Source organism: Podarcis filfolensis, assembly GCF_964270895.1.
Source record: "Podarcis filfolensis genome assembly, chromosome: 6".
Classification (NCBI taxonomy): Eukaryota; Metazoa; Chordata; class Lepidosauria; order Squamata; family Lacertidae; genus Podarcis; species Podarcis filfolensis.
The window spans coordinates 56,330,007-56,342,792 of NC_139609.1; the positions used below are offsets into that span (position 1 = coordinate 56,330,007).

At 41.5% G+C, this 12,786-nt stretch overlaps 1 protein-coding gene across 8 annotated transcripts in view; it reads left to right on the forward strand.

Moving 5' to 3' along the window:
* Positions 1-12,786, forward strand: part of FOXP4 (forkhead box P4) — a 159,362-nt gene that overhangs the window by 38,261 nt on the left and 108,315 nt on the right. For all 8 annotated transcript variants that reach the window (XM_083618018.1, XM_083618014.1, XM_083618019.1 and 5 more), the window contains exon 2: positions 3,129-3,327. In XM_083618018.1, the coding sequence (XP_083474144.1) occupies positions 3,145-3,327 (183 nt within the window). In that variant the 5' untranslated portion in view covers positions 3,129-3,144. The remainder of the gene's footprint in view (positions 1-3,128; positions 3,328-12,786) is intronic.

Consider the following 12,786-nt stretch of genomic DNA (forward strand, 5'->3'; position numbering starts at 1 on the left):
CCACTCACAGCGGCATTTTCTTTAATGGAGGGTTCCTGATAGATGCATATGCTTGGGATAGAAACTATCTCTTTTCCAAAGAGTCCTTTAGGACCACTACCTTCTTACTTGTTTAGATTTTCTTAGACAGTTTCTGAGGCTGGAACAAAAACCCCTCCAAATCAGTAGTCTTTTCTGACTGAGGACCCACCTTTTAGCCCAAACATTTCTTCCTTTTTTAAAAAAAACCACATGTATTTGTATGGTGGTACTGTGGCTGCTGCAACCCACCGTAGATCAGGACATGACCTGTGATGAGTCGTGACCTAGCAGTTGAAGACCAGTTGAAGAAGCAGAGACAGCTTCTTTGTATTCCCACCCCCCTTTTTCATTTTAAAAAGGAAAGAAACTTTAACTGACAAGCTTTAAAGGTTTCAAAAACAAAGTGGGACAAGCAGCTGGGTATGCTGTATTGCTTCTCCCACTATCATTCCGGTGGTGCTAATTTCAAATTTAGACATATGGGCACACGATTTTTCAGGATGGTAATATGTCCAGCCTTGCAAAGCCACTCCCATCTATGGTAAAAATGTGGAAAGTCGCCTTTGACTATAAGGTGGGTTTAAAAGCAGAGCTGCTCTCTACTAGTGCCTTGCTTTGCCTATCTGGCGGCTTCTTTGAAGTTAGGGCTGGATTTTCAAAATAGACCTGGCTTTAGTTTGCTACGGATGCCTTCCTGATGCCTGCTGGTTTACTGCAGTATGTGCTCTTGCTACTGTACACTTTGCACTTGAGCAGCAGTAATTCAATTTCACGTTGCTGTTTGTTTTCCTTTGGATGCTTAAAAACTGTGTCACCCATACTCATATATTGCAAGGGAATAGTAACCTGCAGTGAGAGAGGTTTTACATGAGAGGTTTTGGGGGTATTGTGGCTCTTGGTATTCTTTGCTGCTATTGTGTGTGGTGGTTTTCTTGGTTTCTCTTGTCTCTAGGGTGGATTTGCCCCCTTTTAATGGTATGTCCCAATTACTAGTATATTGGCTGCTTCAGTTTTGACTAATGTATGTGTTTTATTAACCCATTGTTTTGTTTATTTTGGGGGGTAGTGTTTATTAATTGGCTTTCTTTTAGGCATTGAATCAGCGCTCTGCAGGCTTATTGTTGCTTGTTTTCATATTGCTTGGTTGTCTTCTGATACTTGTTTTTGTATGCTGTTTATTTGGGCTTCCTTCTGAAAGGAAAAGTGGGGTATTGGTACACGTTGAAATGAAAACACACAGCATAGCTGCTACTCTTTTTGAGCCTTGGAACAAAACAGAGCAAACAGCAGGAACATGCTTCTCACTAAAGTGTACAAAAGTTATGTTATGTTGAAGTTAAGATTGGAGTAAAGTGCTACTCTTTGAAAAAGGAAAGCTGCCTTCTGTTTATTAACAATAAAACGGAAATATTAGCATATCCTGCCCTGGTTTTTGTTAACTCTTCAGCCCAAACTTGCAGGGATTGGCAACGTACCATTTACTTATGTACTGAGTAGCCATGAAAATGTGCACTGATTGCCTTATTCTGTGACCCTCCATGTGTTGTTAGACTCCTTCTCCAGTCAGCCCATGGCATCATGGTCAGTGGTTGGCTGTGGTGGGCGTTGTAGTCCAAACACATCTGGAGGATCAGAAGTTCCCCATCCCTAGTTTAACAGGTTTTATGTTGATGTAATCACCACTAAGACAAACTATAGAAATCGAAAACTTTCATATTCATTGCAGTTTACATGTTAAGGTAAAGAAATTCTTTGGTTTTTAACAGCATTTTGTGGAAGATGGGGGGCAAGGCTCTTTTCAAAGGCAAACATTTCCTGAAGTACCTCCTGCTTTTCTTATGAAATATTAGTTTATCCAGATGTGTTTGAGCTGACTGCATGGCTAGGTAGGAGACTTGGAAATATTAAATTGCCAACTCCATCAACTCATGTGGGAAGTCCTTTGTTGCGCCGTCATTTTCTTTTGAAATCATTATGTTGATAAGCCCATTTAGAGTGCAGAAACCACATTTTATCTTCAGACGTTTACTCTAGCAGACTATTCCCTAGGCCATGCAAGGCGTCATAATCCATAATATGATCACAACAACAAAAATATAGTCAGTGGTTCATAAAATTTACTAGATCTCATGTTGTGGGAGTGAACCTGTTGAATTGGAATTCAGCCCCTCCCCCTGCCCTAGATTGAGGCATGTCATTGGAAGCAGTCATGGGAGTGCCTGTTTCCCACAATGTTTCAGCTAGGTGACAAACATACTTTCTCCTAGGCCTCCTGTGATGCTTTTGACTTCTAAACTCTGTATAAGGGATTCTTTTCTTCTTCTTCTATTGGTTTCTACTAAGTAAGGAGCTTCTCCAAATTCTATGCATTGCAGCAGGCCCAGAGCAAGTGTGTTATGAAAATGACTCCTGGCAGCTAAGCTATTTTAATTTCTATGAGAGTTTCACTTGGTAAAAAAGAGGACATTTAGTGTGCGTACTGAAGATGTAGCTGTACTAAACAACTTTGTGGGCACAGCTGTTCTCTGGCAAATGTCCCATTGGTTCCTGCTTTCTGGGTGTCTTGGGGCATTTATACATCTGGGATGGGGAGGAGTCTGTCGTGCTTAGGTCTTTGCAATGCAGTGTTTGAAACTGATATGAAAGCTAGGCACTAAATGGCACCTTAAACCAAGGTTATGGGCGAAACAACTGAATGCCCAGGCGTGCTTTTTCTGTAACAAGAATTCAAAGCTGAAAATGAATGAACTGCAGCTATAATATTATGTTTATTTTTCACATTGTCTAGTCCTTTCCCTGTCCACTCCCCTAATATTCTTAAGAGCGTCTCTTCTCCAGTACCTGGAAGTGGGGAGGCAGAAAAAGGTCCTCCTTTCCTTCCACTCTGCAGTTTTAATCTGAATCATAGGTGCAGTACTGCGTCCAGAGCTCAGAAACTCCTTGCACTAATGAAATTCCTTGTCGTAAAATGCGGCTAGAACAATGGGAGTTTTGAACGCTGTTGCAGTGTGAACAATGTTGTGCAGAGTGATGCCTTCCAGTATAGCATAGATAGTAGCTTCAGCTGAAATTTATGCTCTTGTAATAGTACTGCTTTGCTTATGCAGGTGCTGCTAGCAAGTCATGATGGTTGAATCTGCCTCGGAGACAATACGTTCTACTCCCTCCAGTCAGAATGGGGTCAGCAGCCTAAACAATCCAACTGATGGAGGAGGCGGTGGTGGATGTGGAAGAGAAGGAGGAGCCAGTGGAGAAACCAATGGAGAAATGAGCCCAGTGGAACTCTTGCATTTTCAGCAGCAGCAGGTACTGAGGATTTGATTCTTCCAGACACTCTCTTGCTTACCTACCTTTTGAGTGCTTCTCTCAACCTGTTAGGAACAGGTTGATCTAAAACGGATCCCAAACCTTTTCCTTGATCTTTATACTACTATGTGGTACAGTAGAATGCAGAAAAAGGGCAATGGAAAGATAATAAGCCATGAATAGGGTAGGTTAATTGGTGGGAGAGGTTGTGGATAGTCTGCTGCTGTCAGTTCTCAGCCACATTTAGTAATCTTGCCTTCATAAAACCTACTTCAATAAAATTCTGATTGGAATGAATATTTTTTCATGGAAGTGACTTTTTCACAGATGTGACTTCTTTAGGATTAGCATTTATGCCTAGGTATGTGCATACCTTAAATTATCATTCCAGCTTACTTTTACCAAAATGTTTGACTTAGTTTATGACGGATCCTTGTGTGTTCACACTCTGCTTCTTTTTCTCTGTACCCCACACTCCCCATTCAGTGGCAGGATATTCTTAGAGTCATGTGAACAGATTGGCTCATGGCTGTTTGTATGTCCACTTGTAACTGCAAGCATACTTAATCTTGTGGCCAACCCTATTGGAAGGTGCTCCTCTGAGTATGAACCATCCTCCTTCAGTTGTGTACATACTTTACTGATACTGTTCATGTTTTTTTTTCTATCTCCAGCTTTGCAAGTAAGCCAGTGTAGTGCTGGCATTGTGTAGTACTAGCAGGCTTTGGGGGCAGCCCAATGAATCACATCTTACAAACACTGCACTGTCACTTGCCTTGAAAACTGACCAGCTGTAACAATTGTTACCATGTCACTGTGGATTCTTTCTGCTCACACAAAGTCCTAAAGGTGATCTTGCATTCTCACAGCAGTGTTACCCTTTGGCGCTGACTCAAATACACACATGGGTGCCACATTGTGAAGGTACTCCACATATTTGCTGCCTTTCCTTCAAATCAGGGATTAAGTAGCCCCAAATTAGAAGCACTAGCTACCCTGCCTGGCCAGGTATTTGGAGGTAACAAAGAGTACATGCCAGAGTTCACCTTTGGCTTACTGTGTGTTTGCCCATGTTCACACAGTGCAGCTCTGTTTTGGTGGTCTTACTAAATGTGCTGCATGTAAAGAAAAATAGGAACACATGCACTACAGGGATTTTTTTTGTGTCCGTTTCATAGGCATATATGTGCATATAATTTTTATGTAGCATTTGCATGTGTTTGTGTATGGATTTAAGTGCTTACAATTTACCTTTCAAAACAAACTTAAGAGAAAACTTTAGTAACCTCAGATACTAAATAAGGCAATGAGCCCAGACTCATACGGAGATCGCCTCTCGTCTAAGTTGTAAATTTCAGCGTGAAAGCTGTAAAAAATTGCTGTGTCTGATACTTTAGTAGTGAGCACTGTAAATCCATTACCTGAATAACAGCCGTTTCTCATGCAGTTAAGCCACTGTTCCCCTGATCTGAAGGGTAATCATGCATGTCATGCTTCTCAGAGTCACCCCTGCTGAATGAAAGAGACACAGTTCTCCCCCTCCTTCAGAGGGGCGTGTGTGGCTGTAGCAAGGCTGTCTTCGTGGTGCCTTGGGGCTTGGCACTGCAATTAGTTTAACAGTATTGTGGGCTCTAGTAAACAGATGTGTGCTCACTCATTGCCCAGGTAAAGTATTATGCAGTACTCACTGAGTAGCATGAACCTGGTGGTGTTTGGCCTAAGCCACTGTGGGAACGTGTAAAAGCGATTGCTCCTGATGTAAAGCTATTGCTTTGTCAGGATGTACAATGTGTGTGGGGGACATTTACAGCCAAATTCTCAAGTAATTCATCCCCTCTGCCCCCAATGTGTAAGACTGCTTTTTTTAAAAAAACAACAACAAACCACACAAAACTTTTTCTATTGCAGTGGTTTTACTATTGGAGGAGAGAATGACACATGGACTCTGGACCAAATAAGCCTGTTTTCCTGAAATAATGCCCTGCTGCCCTACATCTGATGCCATATGTGACATCAGTTGTGGGGCAAGGAGAGATGTGGCTAGATAGGCTGCATGACTCAGTTCCCCATGGGGAGCTTGATCGCACAGGGCTTGCAAAGCGCTATATGCGGCACTTCACAAGCTCCCAATAGACAGCTGACTATCAGGCATTTGAGCAGCGGTGCACAAAGCACTTTGCAAGCCTTCCGTTCAGTGGTGAGCATAGGACTGACACAGCCCCTTGTGCTGCAGTTCCCAAGTGCTTGATAACCAGCTGGTTGACAGTCACTTAGGATGTTCTGTGCAAGGGACTTGATGGGCGAGCAGGACAACCTACCTGGCAATCATCTGACATCAACAATGTGGGGGTTATAATACCGTGTGGTTTGGCTTGATGTACTATTTATGCCACTGGTTTGAGACTTGCCATGTGCCACAGAGTGGCAACTAATACTATATCTTCATTTTTACTGCATTTGCTTGTCCAAAGGCAGATATGATAACCTGTCTTGCTCTGTGGCAGAACTCTCTTGAAGAGATGGCTGTGGAAAATGTTGTACAGTGGTACCTCTGGTTACGCACTTAATTCGTTCCGGAGGTCCGTTCTTAACCTGAATCTGTTCTTAACCTGAGGTACCACTTTAGATAATGGGGCCTTCCGCTGCCACTGCACTGCTGGCTCACAATTTCTGTTCTCATCCTGAGGTAAAGTTCTTAACCCGAGGTACTACTTCTGGGTTAGCGGAGTCTGTAACCTGAAGTGTTTGTAACCTGAAGCGTTTGTAACCCGAGGTACCACTGTACTACAATTGATCAGCCATGTTGAGACTCCTGTATTGCTGGAGGGTTGGACTAGAAGACCCTCCGGGTCCCTTGCAACAATACAGTTCTATGATTCTATGTGGACTTTTCTGAGATGAACCTGAGGAGGATCTTGCAGGAATCAAGTATCCCCCAAACCTATGGTTCTTTCTGATAAGGCAATATGAATGATCAGCTACTGTTTTTTATGTGCATGGTTCCATAGGATTTCCCTCAAAAAGCACTCAAGGGAAGGTAGACATTTGGGAACCTGTTCTCTTCCATTCTAGGTCTCAGAAATGGAACATAGAAGTACCGTACTAACTTGAATCTCTTGTTCTAACTGCAAGGACATTTTGTCTACCTTGCCAAACAATGTACAGAATCTGCTGCAACAGACTTAGATGTCCATAGCCATATCTCACTATGTAGAGAGGCTGCCTTGCTTCCAGTAGAACATGCCTAGGAAGTAAAGGAGAAGGAGGTTGTTTTTAAATTGCAATACCTTGTGGAGATGTGTCATTTTGGTCAGTTTTCCGAGTGCTCCCATATACCTGCCTTAGGGCAATATATATTTGCTTATATTTTTATAATTTACACATGCACACAGCATTTAAGCTTTTTCAAGTACCCCAAGGGTCTGACCAAAAATGACAAATCCCCACCTGCTGCAATTTAAATGAACTTCCTTGCGCCAGCTCCTTCCTGGGCACCTTCTACTGGAGGCAAGTCACTTTATAGTGGGATGTACCAATGAATATAGTAGTAAAGGGGAGCAACTGTATTTCTTGTGCTCTTTTCTTCACCAGGAATGAAAGAGCTTAGGTGTGAAGTAACTGAAAGGAGGTTATTTTTTTGGGGGGGGAGTGAAGAATCATTATCCCAAGTAATGTTTGCCTTTCTTCCATGCCCTGCCCCCTCAGCACTGCATATAATTAACCTGTAGAATTCACCAGTGTGAGACGGTATTTAAAGGCAAAGGAGACTTCTGAACGCAGATGGCATCTGCAGTGACAGTAGCTCAGATGAGAACCATTGGTGCCATCAATCTTCATGCTTCAGGGAACAAGCTGAGCAGCAGCTGGGGTCAGTAATAAATGTCCCCATATATAGAGTTTTGCACAATTAGGTGCTTCATGAAGGATTTACACCTTCTCCAGTAGCATCCTATATCTGCCCCTGTTTAAAGAGGCTTCTGAGCCATTGGTCTGTTCCTGTCTGACAACTTCTGTCTCTTCCTTGTGCTTCAGATCCCAAATGCGCCATCTCTCACTTCCTCTTTAAAAACGAAACAGAACAAAACCCAGGACTAATTCTCAGGAGGAGGACTAGAAAAATAATAAGTGGACTGTAAATAAAAGGCTGGGGGGCGGGGAAGAGATATTGGTGAACATATTACACAACCAGTTAGTAAAATTCCTGCCACAAGAAGAGTTAAGGGCTAGAATGTAACAAAACTGGTCATGAAGAACTACTTCTAGAGGGCAAATGGCTAATGCCATCAAATATGGAAAGACAGATCAAAACTTGCTGCTTCAGAATAATAGCTAGTCTTTGTTAGGGCGATTTTGGACATGTATTTTCTGTGTCAAAAGCCATTTGTATATATAAAGCTCAACACATACACACACACACACCTCCTGCTTTATCCTGTGTTATGGGTATTTGTTGAAACTACTTATATAATACAGTGTGTTTGTATATGTGGTGTTCAGCACTACACATTTCAGAACAGTTGCTTTTGACATGCTAGATGCATTTTGTTTGCTCTGGGTGATAGCATTCTCTAATTCACCTGCGTTCATGAATCATCTCCCAAAGTTTGAGTATGGACATCCTGGATCTGATCATGTTTGATGAACGCAGACTAGTAGGTGGACTTTAATAAGTATGTCTAGACAGTGCTTGCTTCTAGGATTTTATATGATTCAGTGCTGTCTGTATAGAAATTCTACAGTTCCATCCACATGCTTTTTATGGAGTTCATTGTGGGATTAACTGAGCTGCTTTTGTTTTTCTGGAGATGTCTGGGGCAAAAATATAATAGCCCTTTTCCAGAATACTTCTGGCTGTGTGCCCCCCCCCCCACCCCAGGCCTATTTGAAACAAACTCTCTCAGCCTTTCCCTCCAAGTTGTGTAGTCTCTGGCTTGCACTATGAGCTAGGTGCCTTCTCAATGCTGTATTCTAATCCTTCGGCAAAGGAGGTAATGATTTTGAATGCTGATTCCTATGCAAGTGTCATTGGGTTACTGCAAAACGACCAAACACCTAGAACAACATAAGCCTTTGCTGATTGTACTCCACATGGAAGGCAGTAGCACATCGGCCATTTTCAAAGTGATTTGCCCAAACAACAATAAGGCTCAAGAGTAGGGATTATAACTATCAGATTCCTGGTTTTGAGGCCTCTGCTTGGTCAATTCAAGGATTTTTTGTTCTCTTAAGGTTGGTATATTTTATAAAGTAGCTGCAACCCAGGACCCTGCTAATGTTGCTTCACTGAAGAGATCTGTTCATGGTACACATACTGTAAGAACACAAATTTGAAGCTTTCCTTGTTGGGTCGAATTGCAGCTATAAAGATGAATGTATTGCCAAAAATGTTATTTCTGTTTCAATCATTGCAAATTTTGGACAAGATGGACTGTTTCAAGAAGTGGCAGAGAGACATTTCTAGATTTGTCTGGCAGGGCAAGAAGCACAGAATAAAATTTAAAATATTAACTGATGCAAAGGAAAGAGGCGGATTTGCCCTGCCAGACCTTAAACTTTACTGTGAATCAGCAGCATTCTGCTGGTTGAAAGACTGGCTGCTTCTTGAGAACACGGACATTTTGGACTTAGAAGGTTTTAATAATGTTTTTGGGTGGCATGCATATTTGTGGTACGACAAGGTTAAAGCACATAAAGCATTTAAAAACCATATTGTCAGGAAAGCATTGTTCAATGTCTGGATAAGATACAAAGACTTACTGGAAAATAAAACCCCAAGGTGGTTGTCACCAATGGAAGCGAAGGCTCAGAAAAAGCTCAATATGGAGGCCAAATGGCCGAAATATTGGGAAATATTGGAACAAGAAGGAGATAAATTGAAATTGCAGAGTTTTGAGAAATTAAAAGATAAAGTGCGAGACTGGCTTCATTATTACCAAATAAGAGAGGCCTATAATTTGGACAAAAAAATTGGCTTCCAGGTGGAAAAATCAAAATTGGAAACAGAATTGTTAGATCCCAAAACTAAGATACTTTCAAGAATGTATAACTTGCTGTTAAAATGCAGGAAACGGTTAAATCTGCTATGATTAAATGGGCACAAGATGTTGGACATAACATTATGTTTGCTGACATAAATATACCTTTCTGAAGAAACCAGAGGCCTTTCTCCTGGGCATAGTCGGCCAATTGGTGCCAAAGAAGGATAGAACTTTCTTCATGTATGCAACTACAGCAGCAAGAATACTCATTGCAAAGTATTGGAAGACACAAGATTTACCCACCCTGGAAGAGTGGCAGATGAAGGTGATGGACTATATGGAATTGGCGGAAATGACTGGCAGAATCCGAGACCTGGGAGAAGAGTTGGTGGAAGAAGATAGGAAGAAATTTAAAGACTATCTGCAGAAACACTGTAAAATTAATGAATGTTAAAAATGATGTTGGATTGAAAATAAGTGGCATTAGCAACAAAGTTAATGAGGATATGCAAAAATGAATTGATAATGGATGAAAATATAGAGTTATAATATGTTAAGATATAAAGATAAATGAAAGAGGGTAAGGATTTGCTGATTTGATTATTTAAATGGGAATACAAAAAGGGGAGGTGTGAGGAGGTCAAGGAAACAAGCTAATGAGTTTAAAGTTACAAAAAATGGATTTGTTTTTAATTCTTTTTTATCTATCCGTTTTTTGTATTTTGTATTTTTATTTTTATTTTTTCTTTGTTATGTATTTTTGTATGTTTTCTTTTTTCTTTTTTTTCTTTTCATATGTTTTTTTTTGTATTCTGTAAACCTATGTTTTTGTAAAATTTCAATAAATATTTTATAAAAAAAAAAGAACACATTTTGAGGATCACAGTAGAGGATTTTGTTGTGGTTATTCCAGCTGCTGTGCAGGTATAACATGTTCTCTCCACCTCTTCCCATCAGACAAAGTGCCCAACTCCTGAGCTTTTGGTAAACAAGGCCTGGAAACGTGAGCTGGGCTGTGGAGTAATGAGGTGACAGAAGGAGAGGGAGATAAACAGAGAGAGTCAGAAGTCAGGCATCTGACAGGAGTTTAGACTGAAACAAACAGCACTGGCAAGAGAGCGCTCGTCACTTCTGAACAAGACGGAGTGTCTGTTTCCATGCAACGGGCAGAGCTGAAGAGCTTGTTTAAATAGAGATGAAAGGAACAAGGAGGCTGTGTGACCTGCAGCCGGCGTATGGTCCTGAGGCTAGAAGAAGGGAGGAGGATGTTAGGAAGAGAGGAGTTGCTGAACTTGAATTCAGGATGGTTGAAGAAAGAAATCTGGGATGGCCCTTGAGTGCTGCATGCAGATGTGTTGGAAAGTTCAGTGGTTCCTGGAGCTATTTCTTTTATGTATCGCAAAAAGGTCTCCATTTATCAGAGGGCAAAGCAGAAGCTCCAGCATATGATTTGGCAGCTGGGTATCAAGTCTGAGCTCTGACAGGCAAACTTGGTTATTGCTAGATGTCTGAAGTAATAACTTATGAAACAAAGATTTGACCTTGTAGATTTCATTTGTTTTGTTATACATGGCTAACTCCCAAACTTTGACCTGTTACCTAATAGATCATATTGCCCCTGCGGGAACCTTTTTCCATACAAAGGGAAAAAAATCACACATAAAGTGCTACAGTAACCTAAACGCCCAGTCATGCTTCTATATCCTTTGAAAGTTGGTCAATTAATCAAACCTCCCAGCCCTATGTTCCCAGTGTTTGTGGGTATTGCAGCTCTTTTGGGTTCCTGTCTTTCCCCCCACCTCCAAGTAACCTTTCTCCTGTGGAGCTTGCCCTTTCCAATTTGATACAAGGCAAACTCTGAGAAAACACTAAACACTGTGTGCTGCTGTCAGGAAAACAGAACAGCCATGTTATAGCTTCATTTACTTTCCTTCCTTTTTCTCTGTAATGTGTCCAGTCTTTAATTCAATTGTGAGCCTGTACCCAGGGACTTAAAAGAAAAGTCATTCTGCAGCACCTACTTGTTGTTGTTGTTTTGTATAAACAACAACAACAACCCAGCAATAACAATATTGTCATATTTTGCTTCTGTCTCTGTAAGCACACTGATACTGTTGCATTGAAATATACATATTATCTTCATGCAGAAGCACTAATGCTTTTTTAACAGTCCTTATCACATTTGTTGCACAACTTTATGCAGAGAATGCATTGCAGGCGGTTGGACTAGATGACCCATGGGATCCCTTCAAACTCTACAGTTCTGTGATTCTGTGACTCACGTGCAATTTGTACACATACAGTAAGGCAAAGATAGTCAATGTATTACTATCCAGATGTTGAACTACAACTCTTACCATCCCTGACCATTGGCCATGTTGGCTTGGGCTGATGGGAGCTGCGAGTCCAAAAACTTCTGGAGAGTACCATGTTGGCTGTACTGGCATAAAGAAGTGTTGTGTGTGATAATGCTTCTGTGTGTAGTCATGCCATAGATAAAGACTTTTCAGATGCCTACAAAAGCAATCTGGTCACCAATGAACTGCTTGTGGAGATGGAAACAGCAGTAGGAAGAACTGAAATCCTGATAATAAAACTAGCTGTGATGGAGGTGATCAAAGCCATGGTAATTAATTCTCTTAAAATATGCCAGGCTTCATCTGCCCAGCTTCAAGCTTGTTATTACCCATAACATTGCTATTTTTTCTTTTTTCAAATTATGGGTACAAGTCTTCATAGGGCGTGTTTTGGAACAGGTTGCCAGAATAGGAAATATCAACCCACGTATCCGTAAAACTTTCCTAGTGCAGTCAATATGGGCATATGTGTTGCGGCTGTGACCTGATCAATGTCTTCTTTTGGGAGATGGAAGGGTGGGGGGGTTGTGATCCATTTGAGCTCTCTGTATGATCCAGTAAAACAGCAATTTAAGAATCAGTAAAATTCTGTGGGTCAAGCGCCCTTGATTCTAGGTAGCCTGGATCTTGAAATGTGGCTCCAGCAAAATGCTCTGTGGTGCCTTGTTCATTCTGAAATGTGTTCATTTTCAAAGCAGTCTTGGGAGTGTCTATTTATATTCCCACTCATGCTTTAGCTCAGAAGGGTCTGTATATCTGTAGTCTGAAAGCTGCTTTAGCCTACAGTAAACACGCAGTTGCTGTATTGTAATTTTGCTGCTCTGAACGTGCACTGGGGGAATGGGGAGAACAACTCCCACCTCCTTCCAAGGAGTAGACTATTAGAAACAACTTCCAGTGAGGTTTCCGCAGACTCTTTCTGAAGAGAGTGGAAAGAATGGAGGGATCACTTCCCATCTTTCTCTAGCAAATTTGATGGTGTTAGGGGGAAATCCTTAGGTTTCAATGGTGGGGCCCAGCTGAAAAACATCCTGGGATTCAATAGCGCGCGCTTACATTGTGGCAAGGGTCATAGAAGGGGAAAGGTCAGCCAGGGTCATGGGAGGGTTGCCTAGCATCTGGGA